This window comes from Tachysurus fulvidraco, chromosome 22 (genome assembly GCF_022655615.1).
Source record: "Tachysurus fulvidraco isolate hzauxx_2018 chromosome 22, HZAU_PFXX_2.0, whole genome shotgun sequence".
Classification (NCBI taxonomy): Eukaryota; Metazoa; Chordata; class Actinopteri; order Siluriformes; family Bagridae; genus Tachysurus; species Tachysurus fulvidraco.
Window position 1 is genome coordinate 15,631,295 of NC_062539.1, and position 17,500 is coordinate 15,648,794.

General features: G+C 39.2%; 1 protein-coding gene across 14 annotated transcripts in view; it reads right to left on the minus strand.

The window, feature by feature from the left end:
• Nucleotides 1–17,500, minus strand: part of LOC113640322 (muscleblind-like protein 1) — a 117,717-nt gene that overhangs the window by 63,948 nt on the left and 36,269 nt on the right. For all 14 annotated transcript variants that reach the window (XM_047806162.1, XM_047806163.1, XM_047806164.1 and 11 more), the window contains exon 2: nt 14,421–15,363. In XM_047806162.1, the coding sequence (XP_047662118.1) occupies nt 14,421–14,594 (174 nt within the window). In that variant the 5' untranslated portion in view covers nt 14,595–15,363. The remainder of the gene's footprint in view (nt 1–14,420; nt 15,364–17,500) is intronic.

Consider the following 17,500-nt stretch of genomic DNA (forward strand, 5'->3'; position numbering starts at 1 on the left):
TCTTCTCTGCATACATCACATCCTTTTTTTTTTCCAAATACACTGCGATTTAGAAAAAAAGCCCTCGAACGTTTCTAGGGCAAACGAATAAAAGTAAAATTTGCGACAGTTTATATAGTAAGACCGATTTCCATTCCTGGATCCAGACATCTGTCCCTTCAATGTCCCTCTATATTAAGTAGGGCATATTCTGAGTGTGTGTTGATATAGGACATGCTTTATATACACAGAGAGAGAGAGAGAGAGAGAGAGAGAGAGAGAGAGAGAGAGAGAGAGAGAGAGAGAGAGAGAGAGAGAGAGAGAGAGAGAGAGAGAGAGAGAGAGAGAGAGAGAGAGAGAGAGGACGATCCATATAGAGATGAGATATAGAGCTCTGTCAATGTAGCATTTATAAAACTGAAAACAAGCCCCAAGCTTGGGCTTAAATTCGATGTAGTTCATTTGTATGTCGTATATTTATGAGTTTTAATTCTAATTTCAGCTGAAGTTCTAGTTAAGATAGTTGTATAACTTATAGTTGGCATTAAAGGCAGTCGATATGGGCGGAGAGAGCGTTCGGCGCGCGTGTGTGACGTTAGCATAAAGCGGATTTAACATCGACATGGAGGATAAAAACAAAGAAAGAAAGAGAAGAAAGGCTTACGATAAGGCAAGAAGTAGGACGTGTTAATATAGGATCAGCTTTCCAGCGCTGGAGAGAACTGAAGGAGCAGGAAGTTGGCCACATATTCACAGGTTGGAGTTTCCCGAGTCAATAACTCCTGAGCTAAACGCTGTTACTACACAAATAACACCTCTTTTCTATCGTAGTAATGTAGAGAGGCAGCTACAACCGCGTTTTGTGTAGTAACAGCGTTTAGCTCAGGAGTTATCGACTCGGGAAACTCCGACCTGTGAATATGTGGCCGACTTTACTTAAGACGCCGAGGCGCTTTTTTCCTTCTCGATAGGTGAGTAACGTTGGTTTTGCTTTGTTACACAGAACTAATATATGCCTTTGTCCTTTACATCATTATGCTTGTGTGGCATTTTTGCTTGTTTGTTTATCTACAATCGTATTGTTCTTCCCTTCGCTATGATAGAGACACGTTTCTTTCCGTTAGTCGCCTGGGTTACGCATGTATGTGTGGGCGGAGCTATCGATACAGGGGTGGGATAGGGGCGTGTTTGTTTTGGTGATTTTATATGTCAACATTGGCTTTCAAAAATCGGAAACCCTGCCTTTAATGTGATGGTATTGTTTAGGTAAAGGTGAAGATTAAGGTGACGTGAAGGTTTAGGTAACCCCTAACGTCTAGCTGTGTGACAACATTCTTTGTACTATATATTCAATACTCAACATGTTAGGGAGCAGATTGTGTTCTGGGATAGACTGTGTTTAAAGGGAAAGACAGAATGTAAGAGAAAATGGATGTTGGGGTGTTAAGGTGTTGGGGGTTTGGGGTTTGGAGTAAAACCCTGCACATTCCCTTTTAGTCCGTTATTCTTAGTGAGTGAGTTAATGAGCTTCCACTTTCCTGGTTTTCTCCAGAAAGTTACATTATATTACAGCTATCAGGCATCTGGTCAGCATCGATACAGTCGATCTGTTTTTCCACTTGGATAAATAACTCGTTCCTGTGCTCTTTAAATAAGTTAATGTGCAAAACAAACAAGGCACCCGCTAAGCCCGAAGAGTTCACACCACTGCCTAATTTATTATGCCTGATTCAACTTGTTCATTAACTATCAAGCCCAGTTCATGTTTAATCATGCGGAAGAGCGGGTCTCAGATCCACTTTACAAAGCCAAAGCGGAACCTCGAGATGAACTTCTCTTATTCTGTTCTTCTTTACTAGCTAGCTATAGCATCACACTCTGACTTATAGTTAGAATATTTCCACGTTATTCCTTATCTGGCTTTAGCATCATCGGGAAAACTAACAGGCTGATTCTTTCATATTAATTAAAGAGTTAAAGTTATACAGCGCTATCTGGCTCGAAATAGCTCGGACCCAGCGTAAAGTGTTTTTAGTATGAATGATATTCCAGTTGCTGCCCAGTGTGTGAAAATTTTTTTATGTCTGTTTATTTATTTATAAATATTACATTTACTTTAATGGATATAATTTCGGCACTCGTCCTGACATAAAAGTAGAAATGTCATCCGAACCTATAATGCCAAGCTAAATCAGAGATAAAGAGCTGAAAAGATGGACAGATGTGCATTGTGAAATGGAAATGTGTGTGTGTGTGTGTGTGTGTGTGTGTGTGTGTGTGTGTGTGTGTGTGTGTGTGTGTGTGTGTGGTAGTAAAAGGGAAAAATAGATGCACTGTACTAGCTCTTTGTGAGCCGTGACCCCCCTTGTCTCTGCCGCTGATTTGTATGCGTGTGTGTGTGTGTGTGTGTGTGTGTGTGTGTGTGTGTGTGTGTATACATGTGAATGTGTGTACTGTATGTATGTGAGGATGCATGAAGCACCAGAAAAGAGAAACTCAGTGTCTGGGTTAGTGAGAAAAGCTGACAGAACAATCCTCCATAGTCCTGATGAAACATGAAACATGTAGCATACAGGATCGATACAGTACCGTTTTCCTTTATTCTACGCCACCGAAGTCCACAGCGATGTCCGTCGTGTTGATTTGGCGTGAGCTAATCTACTCTGATCTCTCATCCCTGGCCTCTTTTCTCTCTGACTGATGTACGAGACTGAAACTGGGTGTTAAACATCGACCGTCCCTTCAAGTGCAGCTTTGATCCAATTTGCTCATTTTTTTTTTTTTTGCTCCACCATTAAACTTCATGCTTTGTCCTCTATATGTCCTACAGTAGCAACCTCTTCTTATGTCTTTATTGCCTTTCCATCTTCCTCTGTCAGTATTGACTGTTTGAAACAAAGCATGCTGCGTCTATTTCTTCCTCGATCTATCTGCTCCAAGCTGAAGACGATCTCTAGTGTACTTCGAATAGCTTGTTCTGGCCTGTGCTCGGAAGAGAAAGACACGTGAGAGGACGTGTTCGGGAGGACGGCGGCAAGCTCTCTGTCTTTTTCTTTGTGTCTCTCACACCTGAACAAGGGCAAAGACACCACAGCAGGCAAAAAGACACCGACATTCCCGTTTCCACGCCGACGCTCCTGGCATGGCTGCGAGCATACAGGTATGGGGAAAAAAGTGGAACCTGTCTACCGTGGTGAGTTTTCAATGTAATCATGATGATGATGATGATGATGATGATGATGATGATGATGAAGCGTCTGTTTTTATTTTTTATTTTTTTGGCAAAATTCATTACACATAAACGCAGATGGTGATATGATACGAATTAGGCGACACAAGATCTTTTTCATGAGGATGGAGCACTAACCTAGGGGTGCACGGTGGCTTAGTGGTTAGCACGTTTGCCTCACACCTCCAGGGTTGGGGGTTCGATTCCCGCCTCCGCCTTGTGTGTGTGGAGTTTGCATGTTCTCCCCGTGCCTTGAGGGTTTCCTCCGGGTATTCCGGTTTCCTCCCCCGGTCCAAAGACATGCATGGTAGGTTGATTGGCATCTCTGGAAAATTGTACGTAGTGTGTGAGTGTGTGTGTGTGAATGAGAGTGTGTGTGTGCCCTGCGATGGCACTCCGCCCGATGACGCCTGAGATAGGCACAGGCTCCCCGTGACCCGAGAAGTTCGGATAAGCGGTAGGATACACCCTGGACGAAGTGCCAACCCACCGCAGGGCACACACACACTCTCATTTACTCACACACACACACACACACTACAGACAATTTTCCAGAGATGCCAATCAACCTACCATGCATGTCTTTGGACCAGGGGAGGAAACCGGAGTACCCGGAGGAAACCCCCGAGGCACGTGGAGAACATGTAAACTCCACACACACAAGGCGGAGGCAGGAATCAAACCCCCAACCCTGAAGGTGTGAGTCAAACGTGCTAACCACTAAGCTACCATGCCCCCCTTAATTTAAATTAATTTAATTGAATTAAAATTTCATTTAATTTGATTTCTTTGTCAACATTTATTGGTATTCAATTTAGTGTCCAATATTCCGAGAAATACAATGGTAACCTCTTTAGTTTGCATTTTTTTTTTAAATTTACAATAGTCACTAAAACAAAAAAGTTAATAAACTGAGAGCAGAATTCTTATCAGTCATCGGTTAATCTGATATTTGTATAATTATATTAATATCAAGTTAGCTGTTTTTTTTATGCTAGGTCCCTTTTAAGCTAGGTCAAATTTTACAGCTAATGCTACGTAACATTTCACGATATCAGGGGATCGGATCGTGCGGAGTATTGACGGTTCTTCTCTTCCTTTTTAAAATCAAGTTTATCGTAGCCAGCATCAATTTCCAAACGTTTTATTCACAGTTTGTATAAAAATTCCTGTGTTGAAATGTTAGCAATTAGCAAACGTTTGTATTATGAGAGGAATTAAGACAGCAGCACGCTGTTTATAAAACAAAGCAAATAGCAAACGGATGAGCTGGATGTGAGAATGTCTTAACAACAACAACAAGAGAAAAAAAAAACATAACGCAATGCCCTTACATACCAAAGTACAAAAAAAAAACAGCTAAAAACGAGTGAAGTAATGGAGCAAAGCCTTAAAACAACTGTCACTGTAATCAGCAGCAACCTCTGGAGTACAGGGCAATTTTCTCTTCACACAAGTCTTCGACCGACAGCTCAATTATACGAGCTCTGCTGCCAAACACAACCCTCCCATCTGCTTTGAAAAGCAATCATGTCCATTAAAACGGCCAATCTATGACACGCTGTCACGGCCAGCTGCCTTTTTTTTTAAAATCAGGGTTCATTTTAACAACACATGGTCTTCCCTCATGTCCCCCTTCACCATTACGCTACTGATGCATGGTGCTATGTTCTTAAAACTGAAAAAAAAAAAAATCCTAATCGAGAGAAAGGTCACAGAGCTTATTAGGAATTAGTTTAGACACTTTTTTTCCTTAATAATTTAGTATAATAATTAAGGTAAATTTTACATCATCTGAAATCCTGTATTTATGTTTACATTTACAGGTTAGTATAAATTGTTATATCATTAAATTGATTTCTTAAAAAGGAAAGCATGTAACTTGTATAATAAGCTGTTATCTCTCTCTCTTTCTCTCTCTCTCTCTCTCTCTCTCTCTCTCTCTCTCTCTCTCTCTCTCTCTCTCTCTCTCTCTCTGTGTGTGTGTGTGTGTGTGTGTGTGTGTGTGTGTGTATAGACATGATTAGATGCAACTTTGTGTATTTAGATATATTAAACTATATATATATATATATATATATATATATATATATATATATATATATATATATATATATATATATTTATATATATATATATATATATATATGATTTTGGCTTTTCTTGAATAATTTAAATAAATATCTTTACCATTAACATTTATTGGTATTTATATATATCAATTAAAAAAAAAGAATAGTAATATGAAATTTTATCAATTGTTACTTATTTTAAATTCAAATGGCATTTTTCAAATTTTATTTTATTTATTTATTTTCATTTAATTGTTTTATTGAAATCCACAATAGTAACTTAATTTAGCTCAATTTAAATAGTTAAATAATTGTCACATTTTTGTCTTCGTAGAAGATACAAGATAATTTTCAACAAGGTAATTTTCTTGTATTCTCTTCAAAGAGAATCATTAAAAAAGAATAAAACTCATTTTATTTAGTAAATAAACTTAAATATATTAGAATGAACTACATTTTTCTTTCTTTCTTTTTTTCTTTCTTTCTTTCTTTCTTTCTTTCTTTCTTTCTTTCTTTCTTTCTTTCTTTCTTTCTTTCTTTCTTTCTTTCTTTCTAACTGTGTTGGACTCCTGAACTGCAATATTAACTCCACCCCCCACTACTCCCAAACCCCGCCCCCTGTTCTGTTTTTTTTTAAGTGCTTTCCCCACTAGTAGACTTTTCTCTGAAAACCCACTAGATCCAATCGATAGTCAAATGGTTTTTGAATTTGAGGTAAATCCTCATCGAGCTATAAACAATCATCGTTAAGAACATTTCATCCTCATCGATTTCGCGCCGTGTATTTTGACATCATACGTATCACACAAGGTGCCTTTTGGCGTCAAATATCGCAATGACATCACTCCATTGTGGCAAAGCAGCAATAAATTTAGCATGACTATTCAGTAAATAACGACTCAGAGCAATAGAACGGAGCATTTGTTATTGCCAGTGTTGTTTTTTCTCTCTTTTTTTGGCAGACTTGATAAACTAGGTTATAAGTGTGGATCGATAAAAAAAACCTAAAAAAAAAAAAAAAAAAAAAACACACATAGTGAAATCTTTTACTGAACAAAATCAATGTTAGCAGCATAATCAGAGCTATGTGTTTCCCAGAATGTGATTCTTTTTGTCTTTATGAGGGTTTGGTGAACACAATAATGCCTCTTATTTATTCTTTATTTGCTTTATTTTACCTTTCCATCTGCTGCTGGCAGAGTCTCAGTGTCTGAGCTTCTCTCAACATGCAACTCATGTATGTTCGATGCCACATCCCACACACTCACACTCACTGTGCTGGAGAAAAGTGTTTGCACACACGACTAAACTGTCCAGACCTTTTGACTTCAAACAGACAAACATCTCGAGGGAACCTGTATGCAGTTTACGTTAAAACAATCTGGTTCGTGTGTTGTCTTGATGTATGACGTGTTTGTATGTGTTAGAGGTACGGGGTGGCTTTGGTGCAGACTGTGACCGTGTGTGTGTGTGTGTGTGTGTGTGTTGTGAGTGTGACTGTGTGTCTGTGTGTGTGTGTGTAGACATTAGATGGAAATGTACGGATATATTAGACTATGTGCAATTTTGATTTTACCATTTTTTACCAACTTTTTCTTCAAAACATGATTTTCAGTTTTAGCTTCATTCATTCATTCATTCATTCATTCATTCATTCATTCATTCATTCATTCATATTCTACCGCTTATCCGAACTACCTCGGGTCACAGGGAGCCTGTGCCTATCTCAGGCATCAAGGCAGGATACACCCTGGACGGAGTGCCAACCCATCGCAGGGCACACACACACACACACTCTCATTCACTCACACACTACGGACAATTTCCCAGAGATGCCAATCAACCTACCATGCACGTCTTTGGACCAGGGGAGGAAACCGGAGTACCCGGAGGAAACCCCCGAGGCACGAGGAGAACAGGCAAACTCCGCACACACAAGGCGGAGGCGGGAATCGAACCCCAACCCTGGCGGTGTGAGGCGAACGTGCTAACCACTAAGCCACCGTGCCCCCCCCCATTGGTAATATGATTTCTTTTTTAATTAATTATTATTATTATTATTATTATTTTTAATTATTAATTTATATCATTTTCTATTATTATTTTGAATAATTTTTAGATTACTTTCTGATTATTATTTGATTTTTTTGTTTGTATTTGATTTTATTATTTTATATCAATATTGTACGTTACTTACTTTGTTGCCAACATTTAGCGGTATACATTTTGTATCGAATTTTAGATAAAAAATATTTTTTATGATTAGTTTTATTAAATATATAGATTTTTTTACTTATTTAGAATCCATCACAATTATAATCTAATTTAATCCGTTATAATAGAATATTTTCTGATTTATTTTAGTTAATATTCCAAAATTTAGCCAAAATATAATTTTAAATACTTTTTTGTGTTATATAATTTTCCTGAGTAAAATCCTGAGTAACAAAAAATATTTTATTTAATAATAAATAGACAAATATTTTAATTGAAATTCTTTCTTTCTTTCTTTCTTTCTTTCTTTCTTTCTTTCTTTCTTTCTTTCTTTCTTTCTTTCTTTCTGACATATATTTAGCTCAGTTTTTCCTATACTACACGTACAATATACTCTACACACTAACAAAAAAGTAAATAAAATTTTTAATTTATCTTTGCCTTTGAGTGTAAATGAAGAGAATTTGTGACCGTTATAAAGTTTTATGCATCTGATTTTCTTTCAGAGTTTAAAGAATATAATTTTAAGCATCGATCTAACGACAATATTCATAGCTCTAATAATATTTACATACTACTATGTACAGTATGTAAAAAAAAGACAAGGCCGAAACTTGTGAACTCAAATGCTCTGTAAAAACATGAAAACTTTTCGACGGTATAAACGGATTCTTTGGCATATCTGTAAGTCTCTTTAGATAAAACGTTTTAGCTAAACGAGTGGAAAGGTGGCCTTTGTTCCTCCCTCACGCATAATTTCCTGTTTTGTGTCTGGCTTTTTTTCCTGGAATTAATCTGACTAACTGAAAGTGAAGCGTTCAGTGAAGAACTTGGATCTGATTTGCTCAGGGAAATTTCTTGTGCTTCCCATCCTTTTTTCTGGTGACAAACCCAGTCGGAGCGCAATGTCGTGCCACGTAGTAAGAAGTGTATCTTTTTTTTTTTTGTTCCCTCTCTCTCTTTCTCTCTTTTTTTCTCCTCTGGTAAAGGTGTAAATTATTCCAGCAGCCATTCTGTCTGAAACTGGGCAGAGAAACTGGCAGAGAAAAGCCAAGGTGTGTGTGTGTCTCTCTCTGTGTGTGTGTGTGTCTCTGTGTGTGTGTGTGTGTGTGTGTGTGTGTGTGTGTGTGTGTGTGTGTGTGTGTGTGTGTGTGTGTGTGTGTGTGTGTGTGTGTGTGTGTGATCAAGCTGGCCCTTTAACCTGTATGACTAACACAGTGTTCTTCCCTTCAGCACAATCCAGGCCTTAAAGTGATATAGCCCAAAATCTTCTTAATCGCATTTATATTATTTCACACACAGCTCCACTGCAGCAGAGTTTTCTAGCGCACTCTAAAAGGATTCGACCTTCTCTGAAGCAGAGTCCATCAAAAACGAATACCATAAATAGGTCTAAAGGGACACGTTCATCGAAAATAGAAAAAAAAGTTTACACAATGTTCCCTTTTGCCTAGAATTTAGTCACTCGGACAAGACGTTAGCTACGTGTCTGAGCTACGAAGCTAACAAAACTACATAATGAGTAATGTTAGTAGCATCCATAGCAGCGTGCTTCACCGGAGCGAACCAAGCACTCGAAAAAGAGTCGTTGTGAAAAAATGACCATATTTCAGCTGCTAGTTTTATAAACAATGCTTTTGCAGGTATGTAAATTATTTAGCTGAAGGAATTGGGAGACTTTCTACAGTACAGGGTGTGAGATGTTTTGGGCTTGAACAGATCTTTCATTTGGTTTAACCCTCTCTGGGGTCGTGTGTGAACTGTTATTTAAACATGTTTTTTAAAAAAAACCCAAAAGGATAAATAAAGATGTTTACAGACAGACGGGTAAGTTTTGTCTCCTGGATTCAAATTTAAAGCAAATGTCTCCTCTGTTTGTGTCTCGTCACAATCTCAGACAAAACAGTAAAGCGAAGTTTTTGGAAAACAAAACAAAACAAAACAAAACATCACCTCATCAGCCGGTCTGATTTATAGCCATTAACTCCTTATTAAAGCCTGAGTATTAAATTGGAACATTACATCATCATTACATCATTATTCAGCCATGTTAACTTTTATCTTGTTTTTATCTCATTTTAAAAAAATATTAAAGTCTAATTATTATAGTCTTTTACTTTGTGTGGCGTCATCAGGCGTCATCGGGCATCGAGGCAGGATACACCCTGGACGGAGTGCCAACCCATCGCAGGGCACACACACTCTCATTCACTCACACACACACACACTACGGACAATTTTTTCCAGAGATGCCAATCAACCTACCATGCATGTCTTTGGACCGGGGGAGGAAACCGGAGTACCCGGAGGAAACCCCTGAGGCACGGGGAGAACATGCAAACTCCACACACACAAGGCGGAGGTGGGAATCGAACCCCCAACCCTGGAGGTGTGAGGCGAACATGCTAACCACTAATCACTAAGCCACCGTGCCCCTTTACTCTGTGTGTGTCATACTCATAATTCCATCTTCAAGCTTTTAGAAGAAAAAAATGTCCAGCCTCGTTTAAATATTCAGCTCCAGTTGGATTCCACTTCATGAAGATTTCAGACATTTAAAGAGAAAAAATTCCAACTCCGTATGGTGTTTAAGGACAACGACCTCCTCATCAATACACGATTCTCAGACTGTATCTGACTGTAGGAAGGACATTATTCATAATAACGCTCAAGAACCTTCAGTTTCTCAGAGTCTACAATCAATAAACGAAAGGCCATTTTAAGAAACAACTCTTCTTCCCTTTTTCCAATCCAAGCTAGAGGACATGCAGATGTTCACGTCTCAATTTAGGGTAATTCCCATGAGCGCTACATGTCTAAATAAAACCTCAAGGATAATTTAAAAATCATACATTAACATCATTCATTCCCTCAATTCATTTCATCCTGTTTCCTGCATGTAGGCAGCGTCACATGAACCCTGATTCATAAGACTGACAAATATTTTATAAATGTGTCATGATTTGTCACGCCCATTAGGACAGCTTGTGAGTTTGCTAACATTTGTAAATGTTTATACGGTCAGCTGACATTCATAAGTCCTAATGCGTTGTTGTATCATGTCACACTAATGGCATACTAATGTCATGTTGAAAATGGCAGTAATTACAAGCTGACTGCTCATCTCCTGAGACATGACAATGAGTTGTTTCCATAGAAACAATCTCTCACCATTTTTTTTTTTTTTTTTGCTAAAAACTATTTATTATCAGCATGGTCAATAACCAGAAATTCCCAAAGCAGAAGTTCATCATTAATGTAATAAAGAGCTGTCCTAATGGGCTTTCCATTATATTGGCAGACTAGAAAACAACCGTTAATGGAAACATGACCCTGTATATGACATATTTATGACATGGTTATGTCAAACTTATGAAATACGGTTTCTGAAAATTTTAAAAGTAACGTTCAGTTTATGCTACTGCAAATTGTACTTTAGTTCTGTTTGGGTTCTTAAACGTTTTGTTATAAACAGATTCATAGCAAATTGACTTAAAGGCATAAGTTACAACCAGAAATGTTGTAGATTTAAATGGAGACACCAACAGATACGATGCAGAAGAAAAGGGGCGGGGCTACCAGGCGTTGATATAATATTTTCAAGATGGCCGACAACACCGTTGCGGACGAGACGTTTTAAAAATGGCTTTTTAAATCAGCCCACACACATTCGTGTGATTTATTTTTTTAATATTTTTTCTGCGGTTTGGGAACTGGACGTCCTTCACCATCGTCTGGGGACTATTATAACATGCATACACTAGACGCTAGAGTACATAGTGCATAGTGTAAGTCTATAGTGTGTAGTAGGTTATTTGGGTTAATTGTTTTATTTTTGTTCTTTTTTGTCTCAACCCCTCTCCTGTCATTGGTTTGTTGTTTGTCCACCTGTTCACTTGCTGTTCGATTACAAATCACGCATTAAGCATCGCGACTCTAAATCCGAGCCTCATTTTCCAAGTCGTGATTCTTTTGTTTCTTTCCGTATTTTGAACCTTTTCTTATTTTAAGCAGATAGCCTTCAGACGCATTCGATTCTGCACATACTGTAGTTGGCACCGTAACAGGTATTCATTTCGATGTCAGGTGTAATATGAACGATTGACCTAGGGCAAAATAAATAAATAAATAAAAACAGTTCCCATCATCTCAAACAATGGGTTATGCAATATCGAAATATCAATAGATTAGGTCTGAATAATTCATTAGTGCTAAAAGGCTACCTTCTAGAAAGTGCATGATTCATGATGCACTTTCATTGTGATATCCCATAAGGCGAAATTTTTAATTTGAAAGTAAAAGTAAGGAGTTTTTATATAAGAAAATATCTAGGGAGTGAGACAGAATGAGAGAGAGAGCAATAGATAGAGCAATAGAGAGAGATAGAGAAGTCTTTAATGCTGCTTTTCTAGACACGGAGAGTGCTTTCTAATGGTTGAAACGATCAATACTCCAACCCAATCACAGTTTGCTATTAGAGAGGAGAAAACCCCAACTTTTACTTTACACATCTCCGAGGACTGAGCAATAAGAATCACCACACAGTGAAAGACAACGACATCAGTAGTTCCGGCAGGATAACCCTTTAACACCCTGTAGCACTGCTCTGCCCCTTTTCCACCGGAAAGAACCGGGTGCTGGTTCAGAGCTAGCGCTCGTGTTGGTTCAAAGTCGGTATCACTGGCGAACCTCCTAAGAACTGGTTTGCCTTTCCACCGGCTAGAGAGCATCACAGCGCCGAGTGTGACATCACTGTATACGCGTCACGTGTCCCAGCAACTTTAGCGCAGCAGCGGCAAACACAAACACGACATCAAAAATGGCGGCTGTTGCTTTCTGTTAATGCTCATGGCTTTGATCGTGTAGATAGAACGTGTACGTGCGGCTCCGTGTAATCTGTATAAACGGAGGTTGTAATCGATAAAGTACATAACGTTATTTTATCATTAACACAGAAGAAAATTTAGCCTTAGCATGTAGCTACCTACTATCATGTGTGCTGATAATGTATCATATCGCGGTAAAGTAAAAGTGTATTAAACATTAGTATACTTAAGGTACATTATCAAATGCGCTAACAGTAGCTCCGCCCCCAGCTCCTGATGCAAGCGGTTCTTAAGTCTAGACCAGCAACGTTTTGGTGCTACTTAAGAACCACTTTTCCTGGTTCGGAGCCGGTGCTTTGGTGGTCGAAACAGAAAGAACTGGTTCTAAATTAGGCTCTGGCTCCGAACCAGCACTCAAACTGCCTCGGTGGAAAAGGGGCATTAGTTTCTGTAAATGGTTCAGCAACCAGGAACCAATCAGATCAGTGGAAACGGCATCATCTTCATGAACATCAACGAACTCTGTCTAAACCTTATACACAAGCAAAAAGACTTCAAACTGTGAGTAAATCCGGTAGCCGAGTGGATACGGTTTTAGACTACCACTTGGAAGGTTGTGAGTTCGAATCCTAGGTCCACCAAGCTGCCACTGCTGGGCCCTTGAGCAAGTCCCTCAACCCTCAGGTTTATAAAAGGGAATAAAATGCAAGTCGTTCTGCATAAGGACGTCTGTTAAATGCCGTGAATGTAGATACGATGTCATGGGTCTGGACTGTGTCTGGACTTTTATACTGTTGGTTGTCTGAAGACCATCTATGGTGAGTTGATCCTTAATTTCTCAATGCATTTTTTTTCCATTTCTCTTTGTATTTCTTCATGCGAATGCATTGCAAATGTCATAACATACATATACTGTAGAGTTGCATACGATTACAGATCATACGATACGATTTAAAGGCAGAAAACGGCATCTCTTCATTACTTTACCTTTACCTTGTGATGCTAAATTTAAATCAATCTAATGCATAGATGTGTTTAACTTTTTTTTTTCCCCTGAAGTGAAATATTTTCCTAATTAACAAAAAGAAGAGATGAGGAGCGAAAGAGAGCCTGGTTAAAAGGGACGACTGGTAAAGGGACGACTGTTTATATCTGTAACCTTTTCTACTTAGGCCAAAAAATTGGAATTCGCGCCTTCAGTATCGAACGACTTTGTCATGTCTCACTCTTCAATGATGGCTAATATGAGGCTCATATGAAAGAATACACACAGAGCTTAAGTAGGGGATAAGTTTGTACGATTCTCTCTGATCTACGAGGGGTAATTTCTCCATTTAGGCAAAACAAAAAAACAAAAACACACAAATTTCCACACAAACGATTCTGTCTTCAAAGTAGATGTTGATCTTAAACCCATTTCTGATCACCGAGACTGAGTGTTTGTTCATGACGGCTGTAATTTGAAAGTGTTCTCTCTAACCAATAAAATACTGTGTAAGGTTACCTACAGTGGTTAAAAATAAACAACAACAACAACAACAAAAAAAACACGTCTCACACTGAAAGCCAACAGACTCCTGAATCGTTTTAGATCAGACTCGCTAAAATGCTAAAATGATTCATATAATTACACTGAACATGTCCGAAAAGTCAAACACCGATGTTCTATAAACACGATGTGTCATTCTTTAATAAATGAATACTGTAATTGTCGGTTTGTAAAATGATCGTTGTTAATTGATTCTTCAATCGATTCATAAAATGATTCTTTGACTCGGAATATTCTCCGATAAAGAGCCACTACTCGTCCGGAGGAAAAATCTTTTGAAAATGTTTTTAAAAAATCCTGAGTCATTTTCGATTTATGGTGCTAAAATAATTTATTCGTTTTTACCAATCGAAAAGGGTTAAGAACAGATTTGTTCATACTAACGATACGAGTCACTTTCGGCTCTGAGGTAGACAGATACCGACGTAATGAAGCTCGTCATGTGATCGTGGCCTGAGCGTTGAATGGAGCAGGTTGTATACATTTCTCTAAATAAGTCCCTAAAAGAGGTGTTAAGAAGAACAGAGGTCGGCTGTAGAGTCACTACTCACTTTGAGGGAGTCGAAGCAGGCGATGACTCTCCCATTCTCCACCTGGCAGCTTTTGGCCGGATGGGCGAACTTACATTCAGAGTCGGGTCGGGAACACGTGCCTCGCTGGAACTCGCGACACACCTCCAGCGTCAGCCATTTCGTGTCCCGGATGGGCGTCACATTAACCGCCATTTTGGCTTGAAAGCAAAAAATTTGAAAAAAAAAAAAAAAAAAAATCCAGACGATATGTCGGAGGTGAAGAAGAGGGAGCTTCTTTTTGTCCGGTTTCGTTTGTGCACTTGAAACGAAAGGGAAACGAGATTTGAGACGTGGTTTGGCTTTTTCGTTTGTAGGCACTCAGAAATGAAATCTCAGAGGCCCATTGTTGTGACCTTTTAGTTTATTGAAGCCTCTGTGTGTGGAGGCCTCCGTCTCTCTCTGTCTCCTCGTTGTCTCTGTGTCACTCGGTCTCTCCTCAGCTGCGCTGCCAAGCCAGACGGATGGTGAAACTCATTATTGATTACGTGTGGTTGCGAGGGCAGAAGGGGAGAGTTGGTGGTGGTGTGGAATGAGGCAGTAGTAGTCACCTCTCGCCCACACTCGTGTACTCACTCACTCACTCATTCACACACACACACACACACACACACACACACACACACACACACACACACACACGCGCGCGCGCGTATCCCCCACACACACTAACACACACACACGCCTGGATACGTCCTTATGACACAGACTCGAGAAGCAACATGGGGGCACACGCAGGGGGGCAGAGGTTGTTGCTGTGACGACCAGGTGCGTAGCAGAGGCTGTTCTCGTCCAGGACTGCGGACGTCACTTGGCGCTGAAGCAGGTGGCAGAAGCGGGAAAAGGGGGGTGGGGGAGGGGCGAGTTGCTCTTTCAAGCGGTCCAAGCAGCAGCGGATGTCAAAGGCACGTCTGTCAGTAGCAACCTGCGGGGGAGAGGCGAGAGTTAACGCTTAGCTCTAACACACACACACACACACACACACACACACACACACACACACACACACACACACACACTTAGGCCTCAATCAACAGCCCCGGATCTGAAGTGGAGAAATCAAACGGAGCAGCGTGTCTCTTACAGCGAGTGGTGAATTTGGCTAAGAAGCAGAAGGAGAATGCCAGAGCGAGAACAGGCGCCGGTCAGAGTGCCTGTGTTTCTCTCACAGGCGTCTACTCGCTGATGAAGGGCTTCGAATTGTGAACATTTTCAAAAATATCCATGCTACGATGAATCACTTCAATGCTTTATATGCAAATATGTGAGCAAACACAAATAAAATTGTAATAACAATGTAATAACCTATCCGATAGCATGCGGTAGAATAAAAAATAAATAAACGTACGTTTCCAGACCGTTTCAAAGTAGCTTGCTGTTGGAAAATAAATCCTACCTTCAAGACTATTTCGTTTCTATTTTATCTCTTACAAATGATAAAAATGCAGTTCAAAGCGTATCACGTTCTTCCTGACGCTGCTAAATATCGACTAGAGAATGAAAGTAGGAGAAAATAAAATACAATTTTAAAACATGTCTGAAACATAACACCGAAGCTACAAGCTGAAAGCTCAGGGCTGTGACTGTGTTCAGGACCAGGTGCGAAGGAACGTAACCCTCACACACCTTAAGAGATGAAGAGATGAAAGATGGAGGTGAAGAGAGAAAAATAGATGTAGTGAAAGAGGTCACATTTAGAGTTCATAGCGAGAGAGAGAGAGAGAGAGAGAGAGAGAGAGAGAGAGAGAGAGAGTGAGAGAGGGGTGGGTGGGTGGGTAGGGTGGGTGGGATGAAGTGATGCAGAGTGAAGAAAAAGGAGAGGATGTAGGGATTGCCAAAAAGAATGAACAGATAGAACAGGGAGAATGAACAGGGAGGGTAGAGATGGGTAGAGTGGTCATAGAAAAAAAGAAAGAAAGAAAGAAAGAAAGAAAGAAAGAAAGGATCATTTTAGACTTTGAATATTGTATAATATCTACATAAACTGTGCATGTGCTAGGAAATCTTAATCTTGGGACATTTTAGAAAATCTATCTATCTATCTATCTATCTATCTATCTATCTATCTATCTATCTATCTATCTATCTATCTATCTATCTATCTATCTATCTATCTATGATACAGAGTGAAGGAAAAAGAGAGGACTGAGGGATTGTCAGAAAGAGCGAACAGGGAGGGTACAGATAGATAGAGAGAATTTCAGGATCATATTGAGGAAGAAAGAAAGAAAGAAAGAAAGAAAGAAAGAAAGAAAGAAAGAAAGAAAGAAAGATGGGAAGAAAGAAAGAAAGAAAGAAAGAAAGAAAGAAAGAAAGGTTAACTTCAAACTTTAAATATTGTACAATATCTACGTAAGCAGCGCATGTGCTAGGGAATCTTTAAACGTCTATCTATCTATCTATCTATCTATCTATCTATCTATCTATCTATCTATCTATCTATCTATCTATCTATCTATCTATCTATCTATCTACTGTATCTATCTATCTGTAATGAAAAAAGAAGCAAAATAAAATACTGGGCTGTATGCATAGATGAGAGATTCGGATCGGACAGAAATGTTGACGATACTCGGTAATTAGCGTAAATTTCACCACCTCGCCATGTAAATAGAGCTTAATACGGCTTTGGAAGGAAAGACAAAGAGATGAACGGATCCTAACGAAGACAAGCTGGAAAAAGAGAGAGAGAGAGAGAGAGAGAGAGAGAGAGAGAGAGAGAGAGAGAGAGAGAGATTTACAGTGTGTTCCAGTCAAAGGACAGTTGGGTTTGAGTAACTTTACGGAAATCACCTGCCCTCTGGGGTTAAGCTATCCCATAATTCTCTGTCGCTGGATCGTTTCTACACACAAACTGTTACGTTCACCAAGCAGTATGTTTACAAATCGTTTATATTGTTTGTCTTGTAGCTAACAGGCTAACAGTTGCCTGTGCTCGGATATGCGTTTGGGACGGAGCATGTCGCAGTTGGCTAGTTCTTGCTAATTTGCTAACATACAATTGATAATTTGTTAGCTTATTATTTGTATCTTATCATTTTTTACCTACAGATCTAAAGAAG